The sequence below is a fragment of the Denticeps clupeoides genome, chromosome 20 (assembly GCF_900700375.1).
Source record: "Denticeps clupeoides chromosome 20, fDenClu1.1, whole genome shotgun sequence".
NCBI lineage: Eukaryota > Metazoa > Chordata > Actinopteri > Clupeiformes > Denticipitidae > Denticeps > Denticeps clupeoides.
In genome coordinates, this window is record NC_041726.1 from 2,038,772 (window position 1) to 2,055,201 (window position 16,430).

The 16,430-nt window shown below is 48.4% G+C and overlaps 1 protein-coding gene across 1 annotated transcript; it reads right to left on the minus strand.

The window, feature by feature from the left end:
* Positions 1 to 681: 681 nt before the first annotated feature.
* On the minus strand, positions 682 to 11,355 carry LOC114770500 (immunoglobulin superfamily DCC subclass member 3). Its single transcript, XM_028964477.1, has 13 exons — positions 10,995 to 11,355; positions 10,304 to 10,448; positions 10,072 to 10,202; positions 9,855 to 9,992; positions 9,183 to 9,341; positions 4,379 to 4,544; positions 3,627 to 3,877; positions 3,066 to 3,230; positions 2,767 to 2,955; positions 1,560 to 1,679; positions 1,342 to 1,471; positions 1,043 to 1,181; positions 682 to 790 (listed from the first exon to the last, which is right to left on the minus strand). The coding sequence occupies exons 1-13, from the start codon at positions 11,353 to 11,355 to the stop codon at positions 695 to 697; spliced, it is 2,190 nt and encodes a 729-aa protein (XP_028820310.1). The 3' UTR covers positions 682 to 694.
* Between the last annotated feature and the right edge of the window lie 5,075 nt (positions 11,356 to 16,430).

Sequence of the window (16,430 nt, forward strand, 5' to 3'; positions counted from 1 at the left end):
GGGACACGGGTGGGTGGGCTCGGACTTTCTGAGGTAGCTCTCGTTGTCGGTACGGTATGGAGTTATTTGGGAAGGACTCGAGCCGGGGGGGGGGGGAAGGGACCGGGGGGCGTGGCCTTTTTGCGGTTCCTCGAGGCTAACACGGTGACACACGACACACTCAGCGCAAGCGCGCACACACACGTTCCACCACAGCAAGGCCGCATTCGTGAATCTGTCGGTCTGGCAGAGCTAAGGCGAAAAGAACAACCACGAAACTAACCGGTGGCGTCTAATACAATAAATCTTATTTGGTCGAGAACAATCGCATCACAATATTTGGCATCACCTTGGTTACAATCGGTCAGCGGTACGTAATATTACCCGAGGACGCCATCGCGAGGGGGGGGTTTTGGTTAGAGCAGGAAGTCCTTGGGTAATATTACACGGCCAAACGAAGCACATCGGCACATGGGTCCTAAAGGCATCAAGCTTTGGTTCGCGGGAGGATGAGGAGAAGGTGGGGGGGGGTTGGAGCTCGGGGCGAGGCTATAAGGCAACTACCAATTCGGCCCGGGGGGGGGCCAAGGCCCTTTCATTAGCAGCGGATTTTGGGGACGAGACGAGGCTTCAGGGGAGCTTTTTGGTGGGCGGGCCGAGGCTGGGGTGGGGGAGGGGGCGACCGCAGGGAGGCCAACAGAAGGGGGGGGGGTCGCTAGCCAGTGTCTGCGCCAGCACCGGGCAGGCCGGACGAGTGCTGCTCGATGAGGACCTGGCATTGGGCGGGGCGCTGGGCGGCGGCGTCGCGGCTCTGTGGAAGAGAGGAGAGACAGGATGGAGCATCAGAGGCGCGCCAGTCGAGTCGATCGGCACCGTGCCTCTCGGCTCGCGGTCATTGGTCATCGTGTCACTTGTCTCTCTATTTTTTATTATTTTTTTATTGGTCGATAGCTATTTTTTTTGCAGCAAATCGGACGGTCGGAAGTTGAGAGCGATGGTGCCGAAACGGGTTTATGGTTTAAAACATTATTCAGAGGCGCCGTGAGAAGTCTCAACGTCCTACCTGAGGCGCCAGCTCCACGGCGTCAGCGGGACGCGGCGTTGTCGCCTCCTTGGGAACGCCGTTGTTCCGGGCGTGATGCTGGGCGTCGCCCCCGTGTGCCACGGACCAGCTGTCCTGCGTCCCTTTCCTGCTGAAGGAGCTTTGAGCATGAATTATTTCACGCAGTTCGAGACCGATATACGAAATATTACCAAATATTATCTTAACCGGGACCGTATACTCAAAATTACGCCAATAAGGCCGTAAGAGGCCGGTTGGAGTTTGGGAGCGGGCGTGGTCTGGATTGGAAGCCCCTTTACCTGCGGCGGTACCGGAACATCAGGAAGAGCACGCAGAAAATAATGCAGGCGATGCCGATGTGGATGCCGACCACGATGCCCCCGATCGAACCCGCGCCGTCCTGCCTGCAGTTGCACTGCGTTTCTCCTCCTGCACATGCACCACAAGGCCGTGAAATGTCAGAAAATGCCGGAAATACATGGCACACAGTTCAAGGAGAAGGTGCTAGATTCTTCACCGCCGCTGGTTTTCGCGCTGGTCCCGTCCTCCTCCGCCAGTGACACCAGTCTCTTGGAACAGTCACTCTCACCGTTACCGTTAAAGGCCACCAGTTTCACCTCATACACCGCGCCCCGCTCTGCAGGGAAGGGGAAAGCCACGTTAGAAAAGCTACGGATGAAAAAAGAACTTTGAAACGTCATATGAAGACCCGGCGCCCTGGTACCACCGGAACTGTCGACTGGGTCCTTTAATTCTGCAATTCCCCTTTTTCTCTTTTCTCCTTCCCAGCTGACATACCAGCCCCGTTATCCGCTTCATATTGGTATGGAACAACTTGTTGTAAGATGATCTAATGCTCAAATAAACCATACCATCGTATAATCGTAATCGTATATATAAAAGACGAAGTAAGAGAGTGGGATAGATAAGAAAGACTGCTCCTGTTCCTAAACCAGATTCGATTACACAAAATCGGTTAACCAGGCCATGCACCACCTACCATAGCCATCCTGTAGCCCTTAATTAATGGCTTCTGTCCACTTTACCCCTATAGTGCCACAATGGCAGCCAGTGGGCTACGCCCAGCGGCGGTTTAGTGTAGGGCTGGTTTAGAGTCGTAGGGCTTGTCATATCCTGTGCTCAAGTTGAAAATTCTAATTCAAATTTTATTTGTCGCGTACACAGTCATACGCAGTACGATATGCAGTGAAAAGCTCGCGCGACTGCTATTGACCTCAGTATTGCAAATATGTCAAGTATTCAAGTGTTACAAATATGCAAGTATTGCAAATCTCCCCGGAATCCTTGCACAAACTTTTTACTTTTACTTTTACTCTTGCACAAATTTTTTTACTTTTTGCTTTCAATTCACTCATTTGCACACCTCCACCCTACCTGTTACACATATTTTATGTTTTATGTTAAAGACATAAAAGTGTAATATTTGCAATATTTCCATATTGGTAATCATTGTATACTTGCAACATTTGCAATATTGAGGTGTATATCAGTCGCTAAAGCATTTCACTGCATATCATATCATGTATGTCTATGTTTGTGACAAATAAAATTTGAATTTGGAAATATAAACAAATATTACAAATTTATGTTTTTAACCATGAATTATATGTAACAATGTAATTATATGTACTCGGTAAATCCCTGAAACACCCGAGGAACCTGTAAAACATGCACACACAAGGATTAAAACCAAAAACGCTCACCGAGATGGGCTACGGTGTACGCATTCACACTGCAGGGCGTCTCAATGGGACCCTGCAACTCTCCATGTGGCACTTTCCGGTAGAACAGCCTGAACCCCTCGGCCCTCCCCGGCTTATTAGGGAGCTCCCACAGGACCTGCACCGCAGTGCTGTTCACAACCTTGGTGAAATACGTGGGTGCAGTAGGCACTACGGGGTAAAGAGAGGAGAAGAAGAGAGCAGGCCCAGCGCGCCATTACAGAGGATATAATATAACATAATATAATACAATATATGATGTAATGTGCTCTGTAACTTACCGCCCCCTAGTGTTGTGGCAACAACAGTGCTGGACTGCTGACTGGCCCCCAGAGGAGAGTAGGCTTTGAGGTAGATGGAGTAGGTGGTTGCCGGGTCCAGATTGGTGAAATCATGCTGGAAGGTGGTCTTGCTGATGGCTTCCTGCAGCTCCTTAGTGTCCGGCTCTGAAAATGTCATCGTTCTTCTTATTATTATTATCCTTGTTATTTTGCACTATGAATGCATCACATTAGTGTTGATGATACATAAGAGCTCTATATACAAACACATTTTTATAGTAATGGTGCAATTTAGTAGCTCCAAGAGCATATCCACTAAGTACTTTTTAAGCTTTGAAGTTTAATGCTCAAATTCAGATGTAATTATCTATATAATCTCCTATAATGAACTTACTACCATAATCGTGAGAAATAGCAGCACTAATTCCCACCGAAGCGAAAGCTCTCTGCATGGTTCTCTATATTAACCTAGTGCAGCAGAGCAGGCGCAGAACTACGCAGGATGGGTCCTTTTAAACGTGATCCGGCTTTACACTCGCCAATTAAAGACCCGTGTCTCACCGCAGATCTTGCGGATGTGCAGCACGTATCCGATGATGCCGTCCGTGACCTCGGCGGGCGGCTGCGTCCAGGAGACCTGCAGCGCGGTGCCGGACAGGGCCGTGGCCCTCAGGCCCTCGGGAGAGTCTGGCAGCTCTTTGGCCAGGGACACGGCCAGGCGGGCGCTGGCCTGGTTTGTGCCAGCACTGTTCTCGGCGATGCACTGGTAGATGGCCTCATCCTCAGAAGTGATACGAGTCACAGCCAGGGTACTGCGGTAAAGGAGAGAAGTGAAGTGTGCTTTGTAATTCATCTTAGTTTTCCTGCAATCTTGGAATATTGGTTCTGAAAAGCCTTGAGAAGCAATAAAAAAGCTCGACTGCCATCCAGTGGTGACTTAAGGGAACTGCACAATATGAATATTAAAGAACAATCTGACACATGAGCCCCATTATCTGCTTTTGCGTTTCATATTGGTATTCAACAACTCGATTAAGATTAACGCTAAAATAATGCTCAATTGTTTTGTTTACGATAATATAAAAGAGAAAGTATGAGAGAAAACATGGGGAGGCCGGAGTAACTTGACCAGAAAAGCATGTACACCAGTCAGATAACCAAGAGGATGCCATCAATCAATCAATCAATTGTCTCTCTCTCTAAATGTCTAAAGCTCTACTGCCATCCAGTGGTGACACAGAGGAACTGCACAATGTGAATGTAAAAGAGCACAAACGCACAGTTTTTTTTTTAATTGCATCTCCGACTCCTACCTGTTGTTGTTGGTCAGCTTGACGTTGTCTCCAGGGGTGAGGATCTTGCCGTTTTTCAGCCAGATGAGGTGAGGCTCGGGCACCCCCTGCGCCACGCAGCTGAAGACGGCACTGCCCCCTGCTGGCTTGGACACGGACTGCGGCCACTGGAGGAACTCTGGGGGGGCTGAGAAGGAACCAGAAAAAAGTTTGGAAATCAAAGAGTGCAATAAGAAACGTAATATGTAAAAATATAATCTGTAGAGAAAGTGCAGAAATGACAGAAATGATTATTACAGGACATAAGGTAAATACGGGAACGTGTGAGCACTGGGGTTTCTGTGACGCACTACCTGGTTCCATTGCAATCAATTAACATGACAATATGGACACGGCAGATGGATTTCATTGTGGCCATTCGTGCACATTTATAACTTTTGGGGGGGAAAAATGGTCCCCTATTGCTGGTGCCCCACCCTCACTTCAAGTAATCCTAAAATGTAATATTTGTAGGGATTATGGGATTTTCTCAGCATTAAACTGGTTCAGCGTGAAGATGCCTGTCTAGGAGAATAAATAAAGAAATAAATATATATTTTTGTCAACCAATTTTTGCCACAAAACTCTCTTTGTTGTGCATAAAACCAAGCATTAACTTTCATTTCAGACAATCTGTAAGCAACATGACCAGTGTCTGGATTGTTGTTCTTCAAAGTGATAAGATAAAAAAAAGGGAGAACGTTTTTAGCAGCTTGAACTTAAACCCTGCGTTGACAACCCCTGTCTGCCTCCCAGGTCCTTCTCCTCCCCACAGCGAGACAGATGTGATACGTTCTGCATGACGCTCCTTCAACAGCCCCAATATGGCCATGCATATATGCAGAGACCCCGGAGCCGCGGCCCGAACCGACCCCCCGGCCCCTTTTCCTCAAGCTAGAGGCTGAATGCTGGGAAAAGAATGACAGGCAGTCCTGGGGAGGTCTGCGGAAGGGGACGGGGGAGGGGTGCGGGGGTCAGAGGTTACCAGAACGGCCCAATTTCAATAGAACGCTATTAATCAATGCAGGCATGGATCTTTAGGCTTTGTCCAGGAGACCCCAATTTCTCCAAAAATATAGATCCTCCAAATCTATAAAAGAGACAGTTCGATAGAGATCAAGCGATCCAGCTGGTAAATTTTGTGCTTTTTTACAACTCATTAAATGCCCAAACTTTTAAAAAATCTTTTTTTCACAGATCTTATCTGCATTAGAATGCAAATGAGGGCTGCTGGGTCTAAAACATCAGCACCACGATTGAAAGGCTGAATGGCACTTTGGACCTTTGGTCACCAAGGAGCTATAGACAGACCGTAGTGAAAGAGATGCTCTCCATACTCCAGACTATTCAAATAAGCGACTTTTTTTTCTATCTTTGAGCCAATGAGAAGGCACCTGAAATGGGTCTGTGAGTTTTAAATATGCAGAAAGGAACTGATCTCTATAGATGTAGGCCTCACTTATAATTCAGCTATAAACAGTGGCTCTGTGCACCCATGTTTGGTTCACGGGGAGTTCAGTGCACGTAATGGCTCTCTGATGCTATGCCGGTGTCTATGGTAACCCCCGTTTAAAGCAGGAAGTGGCCGTAAAAAGGATGGCGGGTCACAGTGGGACCCGCTGACCGGTCCACTCCTTCAGTCGTCCCCCCACCCAGCATCTGTGGATCAAACTGTCAGCGCGGGTGACCATACATCAGCCGATCCATACAGTTTATTGATCAGCTATACTCTAAGAGTGGAGCCTCTGACCTTGAATTTGATGACAAGGTCAAGCAATTTACATACATTTTTATTGCGCACCTTCCTCCCCTGTGACCACAAAAAGGCAAATAAATGGTTTTTTTTTTCATGTCTCTTACTGTTTAATTCAGTGTTTCTTAATGAAGGGCCTATATGACTGCATTCGTGCAATTTTCCATTTTGTAAATTTAGATTTTTTTTTTTTGTTGACAGGATTAAAACGGAATAAAAAGCGAATGATATTTTTACATATTTATGTTGACATCACTGGAGACATTTTATGATTTCTAATATTTTACTACCTTTTTGCCCACTATTCCCACTGTGATGGGTCCCCTCATGTTGCACCACCTGCCGTGTGACATGAATCATGAATCTCCCAACTCAGCACAATTTTCATATGAAAATGTGTCACCCCCCCCTTATCCAAAGCACAATGGCCGCCGGGCACCTTCTCAGAACCCCGCCCGCGGGCCCCAGCTGCGAGGAGGACAACTGTCCCTTGGACATAGTGGAAATGACAAAAATTATTTGGGCCGGGGGGGGCGAGAGAGGAAGCCGTCACCCCACTTTATTCGAGAGCCATCAGTTCAGGCCAGGCCACGCCCCGCCATCCTTTTCACTCCCAATCTGTCGATTTGGGCCACGCCCCCCTGCGCCTGACTTGCTCTAACCCGCTTCCTGGGAGCGCCACTAGGCCAGGGTCAAAGGTGAGGAGTCGGGGGTGAGAGGCGATTTTTCAGGCCCTCCCTGCATCTGTTCTGGACCAGCCAATCAGAGCAACTGAACAAGAGAACTGACCGCTTCCTACAAAGGTTCCAGGCCAGAAGGTGGGCTGGGGGTGTTGATGAGTGTGAGCTCAGAGGTTGTGTGAAAGTGAAGGCCTTTCATGGCCTTTCATTTAAAATATGCAGACCACCATATAAAAGCGACCTTCACGCATCCTGATTAATCTGGACATTCAGGACATGAACGTAGACTCACAACAACGTGAACTTGGCTCAACCACATTACTGGTTTGTAAATTTGATCAAAATCATGTATAAAATAGACTCGTGTGGATCAAAAATTATCTCCTACATTGAATGACATTTGTCATCTTCTTACTGGTATGCTTCTTGGTTTTGTGGCATCCAATGTTACGATAAAACAAGTTGCCAAAGATTGTCGACTTCTAAAACGTTGGCACTTTTCCTAATTACAGACACAGAATTACTATACTACTAATGTACAATACGCACAAGTTATTTCCTATAATGGTGGATAAGTAATCTCCCATAAGTACTGCATATCTGGGCTTCCTTGTCACCTGGCTAGACGATGGAGTCAAACTGTCTCCAGGGCAGCCAATTAAAAGGAGTAATGACACAAAGAACCATGGGTAGAATAACGGTATATAGACAGTTGTAACGTGATGGATGTGGGACATCCACGCGGCACGCTTCACGCCGACCCCCCCCCCCCCCCGAAGCCTGGTAGTCCAGCTGGAAACCACCGTCGGTGCTTAATTACAAATGGCGAGGCGGCGGGGGGGCGTTGGGGCCGGAGTCGAGGTTTCACACCGGCTGCATAAAAAAAAAAAAAAAAAGAGGAGGAAAGAAAAACAAAGCTACCGGGCAGCAGAGGTCAAAGGTGAGGAATGGGGGGGCTGCGCTGGGGTATCGATGTCCCCTTCAACCTTAAGACCAGTCCCCTCGCAGTCATGTTCAAATCCAATATCGTGTTCTGGTGGGATGGTCAGCGTCCACCCACACACACACACATGTGCCTCTGCCTGAATGGGGTTACAGCGTCCAGGTGGTCCCCCCATTCAGATGTTTACATGATTACATGATTTACATTTACAGTATTTATCAGACGCCCTTATCCAGAGCGACTTACAGGGACAGTCTCCCTGGAGCAACTTAAGGTTAAGTGTCTTGCTCAGGGACACAATGGTAGTAAGTGGGATTCGAACCCGGGTCTTCTGGTTCACAAGTGTCTTACCCACTAGGCTACTACCACCCATGATTACATTTCACACGCTTCTTATGCAATTATGCTACCCGGTTATTGCATAAGAAGTGTGGAACAATATGCACACGCCATAATACCGTATTGAGATGTTTCGCTGCAAAGACACTTCGGTGCAAAAGTCTTACAAACCTGTGAAAAATAACACTGCTAAGCTACTAGCTACTAAGCTACTAGCAATTTTCTTAATGTAACATAAATAAATAAATAAAAACTTTGATTTCCCAAAACCGTTAATTGCAGAATTTCCTGTTTTCTTTCCATGAAACGGTGACGTGATGTGTGTAGAGAAAAGGCCTCTGTTCTCCTATTCTTCTCTGAGCAGCACCCGGTGTGCCCTGTGTCCTCCCTCATCTCCCAACTCGCCCTCTGCATGTAGTTACGTTGATTTCGGTTTATTAAAAATGCTCCGGTTGCCGCTCCGTCCTCTGTGGCGTGACAAATGCTGATCTCCATCCGCAGGACTTTGCTCGTATGAGATCATTCACCAGTTTACAGAGTTGGGTGAGACCGGCGGCCAGGTCTTCTACCACATCTCGACGTCTCAACATTGATGTTATTGCCACTTTCACTTCGTAATCATATGATTTTCCCTTCCTGAACATTTACTCAATTACTGCTTAAAATTTGTTATATCTGCATATACATTAGAAGGAAGTGGTGGCCTAGCGGTTAAGGAGGCGGCCCCGTAATCAGAAGGTTGCCGGTTCGAATCCCGAGCCGCCAAGGTGCCACTGAGCAAAGCACCGTCCCCACACACTGCCCCCCGGGCGCCTGTCATGGTGCCCACTGTTCACTCAGGGTGATGGGTTAAATGCAGAGGACACGTTTCACTGTGTGCACCGTGTGCTGTGCTGCTGTGTATCACATGTGACAATCACTTCACTATTAAAAAAATTCATTGAAATTATAGGCATTTTGTGAAAATGTAAGGATCATCTGCAGCTTCCATATTTGGGGACGTTGGGATGTTCGGCGGGATGTGACGAGAGCTGGATAAGAAGGAGACGATGAGCGAGCGGCTCTTCTTACCCTGCACCACCAGCCTGCCCAGCGCCGTACGCCTCATCCTGGTACCCGGCCGGTTGGCGGCGCACACGTACACCCCGGAGTGCTGCAGCGACACGTCCGAGATCATGAGGTTGCCCGTGCCCAGCACCTGGATGCCCTCCACGCCAATGGAGCGACCATCTGGGGGAGCACACCAACACACGCGCTTAGCTCCTGCTGCACGTGCACTACACGGACCTAAAGTTTGGACGTACCTACTCTAACAAGAACATAGGACCTGTGGCGTATGCATTTTTGGAATATTTTAATGCAGGAAACATGTTTATTGTACCCTGAGCAGCTGCATGACCATTAACACGAGTGAAGGAAACGCAGCAACAGCAAGGACTCTTGGAAAGAGAATATTTAGATGAACTTGTGACCTTCTTCTTGTCTGACTTCTGTATAGAAACTAGAACAGAGTGAATAAAAAGGTTGTATTCGTAGTTGGGGGTCCTAGTGAACCAGAACTGACCACTTCATCCATGGTAACATGGAAGCACGTTGTAAGTCTAGGTTGGAAAACCACACCTAGTGTTTAACTTAAGTTCACTGCTTTGAAGAGCATAAACGTGTGAAATATTGTCCTTCAGTAGTTGGTTTAGCAGAAGAAACGTTTGACTGGCTGTGAACAGGGTAAAAGACTGGCCTTACCCAGCCTGCTCCAGGACACTATGGGCCTTGGGTTGCCTGTGGCAATGCACTCCAAGATGGCCGTCTGGTGGACCGTGATAGTCAGGTTCTGAGGTCCGGACAAAATCACAGGCTCCTTGTAGATGCGGGGGGCTCCACCTGAAACCGGGGCGAGACGCGGCGGCCGAATTAAAACGTGAACGCGCAGCCTCGCGCGGAAAAAAGGTCCCACACTGACCGGTGACGTTGAGCCGGGCTTCGTGGCTGTAGCGGGTGTTGGCGATGTTGGTGGCCACGCAGCGGTACACGCCGCCATCGGCCCTGTTCACCCCGGTGATCTGAAGAATGCCCATGGGCAGAAGAGTGTACCTGCAAAACACACACAAGGGGGTTACAAGGGTGTGTGTTTTTCATGCTACCGGCCACCCCCAGTTTGATTTGGTGTGTGTGTGTGTGTGTGTGTGTGTTACCTGCTGTCCTTCGTGCTCAGTGATGACCGGTCTCTTTCCCAGGTGATGTTGGCCTCCGGGATGCCGTTGACTTGGCACTGAAAGCGTGCCACGCCCCCCTCGTCCACCACCATGGACTCTGGGTGAGTGCGGAACTTGGGCAGAGCTGAACAGTCAGAAAAATGTCTTTATATACGTCCTCGTTCAGAAAGGATGAAATGATATAACAGAAATGATTTACTACATGGTAAATGCAAGATGGTCTATTATCCTGTTCCTGTATCTGGTATCCCCGGAATTACACAGGCTCTTGCATTGAACGTGAATAAATGTTGAAATATTGTTTTATTTATCCAGCTGTAATTTGCTGTGTTATTTGCAGACAGGTTAAGGGTCTCTTAACATAACGCACCAGCACGTTTTTCATAAAATCGAGTGCAAATGTGGTCCCCAAACATTGGTAGGGTGGTAGTAGCCTAGTGGGTAACACACTCGCCTATGAACCAAAAGACCCAGGTTCAAACCCCACTTACTACCGTCGTGTCCCCGAGCAGGACACTTAACCCTGAGTGTCTCCAGATGGGGACTGTCCCTGTAACTACTGATTGTAAGTCGCTCTGGATAAGGGCGTCTGGTAAATGCTGTAAATGTAAAATGCTTTTGTGCGTGTATATTACTGTATATTACAGTCTGTGTTGTGACTGACACTTACAAGCCAGCTGGACGCGAGCCTTGCGGCTGACCAGCATGCCGTATCGGTTCTGGGCGGTGCAGTGGTACTCCCCGGCGTCAGCGCTGTCACCGTCCTGCTTCTTCTGGAAGCTGGGGAAGAGGAGGGTGCCGTTGGGCATCAGATGCGCTCGGGCCCTCGGGCCTGTGGGCACCGGGACGCCATTTTTATGCCACATCACTGAGATGGGACCCTCGCCCTCGACTAGGCAGTCCAGCATCAGGCGCCTGTCCCGGACGGCGATGACATCACTGGGCTCCATCAGGAAGGAAAGCTCAGAGGCGTGGCACTTATCTGCAGACAAAAACAGAAATGTGAAATATATCATGAGCCGGCCTTTCATTAAATTATATTCATGCCAATGCTTGGAATCACACATATTTTAACACAAACCATCCAGTACAAATATTACTGTTTGCTTGATATTAATCATTCATATAGCTTATTATATATTTTTTATATTTGGTCTGTTTGATCCTTATGCTCTATAATAATTCTTTAAATATTTTTTTTAATGATTTTCATCCCGTTTTTCCTGTATTGCCATTGCTGTTTAAATAGAATATTTTCAATATTTTTCAAAAAAGCTGCAGCAAGTAATCTGATTATTAAGACAATTATGACAAGATCCAGGTTCATAAGCGTACATCTCCAAGAGTGTAAGAAATAATGATTGGTGACAATGATGGTCATTACTATGATTTCGGGAAATAGTGCAAGTGATATTGAAGATGATGTAAAGACGCTATAAATAAAACGGCCCACATTCATGGTTGTGTCAATGTCTCAAGTTTACTTACTAAAGAGCTTTTTAATAATTCATATAAATTCATATGATTTTCTGACTGTTTCATCCCCACTGACAAAAAAAAGTACAAAAAAAAAAAACCCAGCAGGGAGGTGAAAAAGACCATAATATTGACGGGCCACTCAGTTTACCCCTCGGGGCAAAGTTTTTCAGACGTAAACTGCCCTTGACAGCCTGATTGATGCCTCTGTCGGTGGCCAGTGTCCGCACCGTGTCCCCGTCCCCCCCTAAGCGCGTCATAAATGGGGAGGAATGCCACGCAGCCACTGAGGCAAACCGGCGCGGAGACAATGCTAGAGATGGTCCAGAAGTGTAGCGAAGGTCATGGGGTCAACCAAGAGGAGCCTCTATAGAACCAGCCGGCCTTGGTGACAATGACAAAACGCCCGTCTCTAGCCCACCCCCATCAGCCTTTAAAAAAAAAAAAAAACTCCCATCAACCATCGGGAGCCTCCAGCTCGTTTCCGAAAAAAAAGGAGCCATCTGCCCCCCCTCTTTATGCATCCCCCACCCACCCACCTCCTCGACCCGGGCTTCTTTTACCCCCAACTCCGAGGTGACTTTCCCATGCCACCGCCTCACCCCGTCCCCTCTCAGGGTTGACCTCGGCCACAAGGCCTGTCAACCCTGCTTCTCTTTTTTTTTTATGGGGAGGGGGGACGTCCCCGAAACTCGCAGTGACCCCAACTGGCCCGTCTCTCCCAGCTGTTCTTGAACTTGCGCTGGGAACGCAGCGTAGGAGCATCTGCCGTGTGGCGCAGTGCCACCTTGACTTTGATTCAATATTCGGCACGTTGCACCGGCACCCCGATCCACCCTCCGACATTTCCGGGTTACAACGTAAATCAAATAAAACGGGAATACCGCACCGACACGGAACGTAGCAGAATGGGAATGTTACGTAAAATCAAATAAAATGAACGAGTTACAGTGTTTTTTTCACTGGGTATTGATCAATAATGATCAATTCATCCTCTTCTTCCAAACCAGACATCACCAGCGTGCTTTCTAGGAATGGACATTGGACAGCTGCACACTGGGAACGCTCGGTTTGCACCTACGAAAGCGAGGTCACGCCAAGCAGATGTACGAGTAAGAGGGTGACACCAGCTCAGCTGCGAGCTCAGCACCCCCCCGACCCTCCACTCTGGTCCACCCGCAGCCCCCCCCAGGGGTGTTAATGCGATTCGGGGATCCCGGGAGGTGACATCACAAGCTGCTCCTGCAGGAGACACATGGCACTGCGGCAGGCTCATATCCTGAACGCTCGGCCCACCTGAATCCCAGGCCCACCTCGAAGCTGGCTGCTCTCCTTCCAAATTCTCCTTCAAACACTGACACAATAGTCGTATATACACGGCCAGTCAAACGTTTGGATGCACCTACTCATTCACGGCTTTTTTTACGTTGTAGAACACAACTGAAGACTAATGACTGTGAAGCAACACACGTGAGGTTATGTAATAAAACTATATAGCGAATCAGGCGAAACGTTTGCGTCTCTCCAAATCGGGGCGCTTTCGCTGTGATGGCAGCATTTCACACTCTCGTCTTCTCTCCACCACCTTAAGTTGGTTGAAGGTTCATGCTGAACAGTTTCTCGTCATTCTCTCGTGTTAATGAACGTCTCATCAAGCGGCTGGCGATGGCGACAATAGACAAAATATTTCTTGCATTGTGGTAGGTGCATCCAGAGAGACTCCAAAGTGAAGTGAAAGTGAAGTGATTGTCACGTGTGATACCCAGCAGCACTGCACACGGGGTTAAATGATGGGTTATGGGTTAAATGGTGATGGGTTAAATGCAGAGGACAAATTTCACTGTGTGCACCGTGTGCTGTGCTGCTGTGTATCACATGTGACAATCACTACACTTTACTTTACACAGTGAAATTTGTCCTCTGTATTTAACCCATCACCCTGAGTGAGCAGTGGGCGGCCATGACAGGCGCCCGGGGAGCAGTGTGTGGGGACGGTGCTTTGCTCAGTGGCACCTTGGCGGATCAGGATTCGAACCGGCAAACTTCTGATTACGGGGCCGCTTCCTTAACCTCTAGGCCACCACTGCCCCAAGAGAATGCAGAGAATGCAGGTAGTAGCTCGTCGTCTCATCCTATGTATGGCAAGGATGGTGGTGACAGGTTACTGCCATGTCTTGATGACCTTTATTATGTCAAGTGCAGAAAGTGTTCAGCAAAGTTTCATACGGCCATAGTACATTTTAGAAAACGCATGAAACGCCCCCATGAACAACTGGTCCGAATAAAACCAACGGTTTGGACACAAAGTGACAAAATGGGAGAGTTTACTCCAACGGAGGCCATGTCACCACGGCTAATATGCGGTATGTGGCAGTGACGGGGCATGGGACTGTGTGATTATGGGTTTTTTTTTTTTTAGGTTTGCCCTGTATCCACTCTGTGGCTAAATTATGCTAATAGGCCATTCGAACTGGCACTGGTCCTTCACGGTGATGTGATTGAGTGCTCAAGTTCTGGGGACGGATTCAGCACCGAAAAGGAGGCGAATAAGAAATTAGCTTTTTTTTTTTAGGCATGAGGGTCTGAATGGGGTTGTCCAATGCAGCAGGGGTCCCTCAAACCATACGCCCTCGTCTTCAAGTCTATGACCCTAGACCCCAGGGGGGTCATGAGAGAGCTAGCGAGGGGGTGGAGACGTGGACAGGGGGGATTTTGGAGGGCAGCCTGGTCTCCGGTCACCGAGACTGCCACTATCCCCCTGCTTTAGTCCATTGTCTCTTCCAGGCTCGGCCCTGAACTTCAGGGTATTGTGACCCTCTAAGCCACCCCAGCCCCCACAAAGACCAAGTAAAAACGGCTCCTGGTGCACCAGTGATGAAGTGAACATGAGCAAGACCCTTCGTTGGTATGTTTTCCCTCTCTGACTTTCGATATCTGTCCCAAATCATGATCATGAGAAAGTTACCGGACCTGCAGCCGGCCCGAAAACCGCATGAGAAATTTCTCCCAAACCTTGTGGACATTGTCCCTTCTGAAAATGTCTGTTGAATGTATGTTTTGGACCAGTTTTAGTCCATAAATTGTTCGTTTAAAGGGCTTATCGTGATCTTTAAACTTCACTTATTTCTTTATAACCAGAGTTGGTTTTTTGCTTGAAAGAGGCTTCACAAGAAGAAGAAGAAAAAAAAAGCGCTTTTGTGCATATGCACAACTTAAAATTCCTCCCCTCTCCCCTATTATATCCATTACCACGCAGGGGATCCTGGGTAAACAATGAGTGAATGTGATCTTCGGGGCCGGGTCTGAAAGGAGCCCGAGTTTAAAGAAGGGGGTGCCGCCGGGTGGTGTGAAGTGGAATGCCCCGTGGCTCCCCCCTTTGTCCCCCGTAATGGGAGTTAAACTTGCCCTCGCCGGAGCGGCTCCTCTATGGCGCCGGTGCCCAAACGAGGCATTGTCACGGCGGCCATGGGGGAGAAGGGGGTGCCCACGGCCTTTTGTTTAAAAGGCTGGTCGTCGTTAGTGGGCATGTGCCAAGTTCAAAGCCGTGTAAACACGTTGTGGTTTCCGGGCCGAGGGGGACGGTCCCTCATTAACTCCTCCCACTTTAAATTAGCTCAATTGCCGTCCAAGTGTGTATTCGGCCGTGCCTGCCTCAATTAATCTGCCTGCCAAAGACCCGAACGCACATGCTTTTTACTTATTTAGATAAGATATTGATTGGTAATATGCTGGTGACGGCCATTAAGGTCATGGTTTAGAGGGCCAGAGCTGCATTTGTTGATTGCGTCCTTCGCGGACATTATCCACGTCACATTTATGGCCCGATTCAAGCCCCGGACCCCTTAAGCCAGATCAATAAGCAATAATCTGCTATTGCCAGGAGGCCCATCCTTGGGTCTTTAATTACGAGGCTGAGGACCTGCAGCAGGGACGCGGAATTTCATTATTAAGCCAATCACATTACTGCTTTCTGTGGCCCGCAGGTCCATTTACAACTTTCGGCCAGCCCGTCACAATTGCCTAAAAACCAACGTTTTTTTGGTGAGTTTAGAGACGGCCGAGTGACTGTGTCACCCTAGTAAACTGCATACTGACTATAACAGAGCTTTTGCAATAAATCGAATTCCTATTAAGCAACCGGCAGCTTCTGAGAATTGTTCCCATGACGCCTCCCGTAGGGCAGGCCACCAAAGTATTGAAAAGTGTGTTTTTGGTGAAGTAAAAAAAAGTGTAGTGATTGTCACACGTGATACACAGCAGCACAGCACATGGTGCACACAGTGAAATTTGTTCTCTGCATTTAACCCATCACCCTGAGTGAGCAGTGGGCAGCCAGGACAGGCGCCCGGGGAGCAGTGTGTGGGGACGGTGCTTTGCTCAGTGGTACCTCAGTGGTACCTCAGTGGCACCTTGGCGGACCGGGATTCGAACCGGCGACCTTCTGATTACGGGGCCGCTTCCTTAACCGCTAGGCCACCGCTGCCCTCGTTCCCTCTGCTGTTGCAAAGAATGTGATCGCTTTGGGGACGCCGGGTTTTTGTTTAAATTAAAGCTACACGTGCTTATCGAGCCGGAAAGTCGTTAATTGTGCAGAATTTCTCCTGGGGTTCATCGATAAGCGCTCGCATAT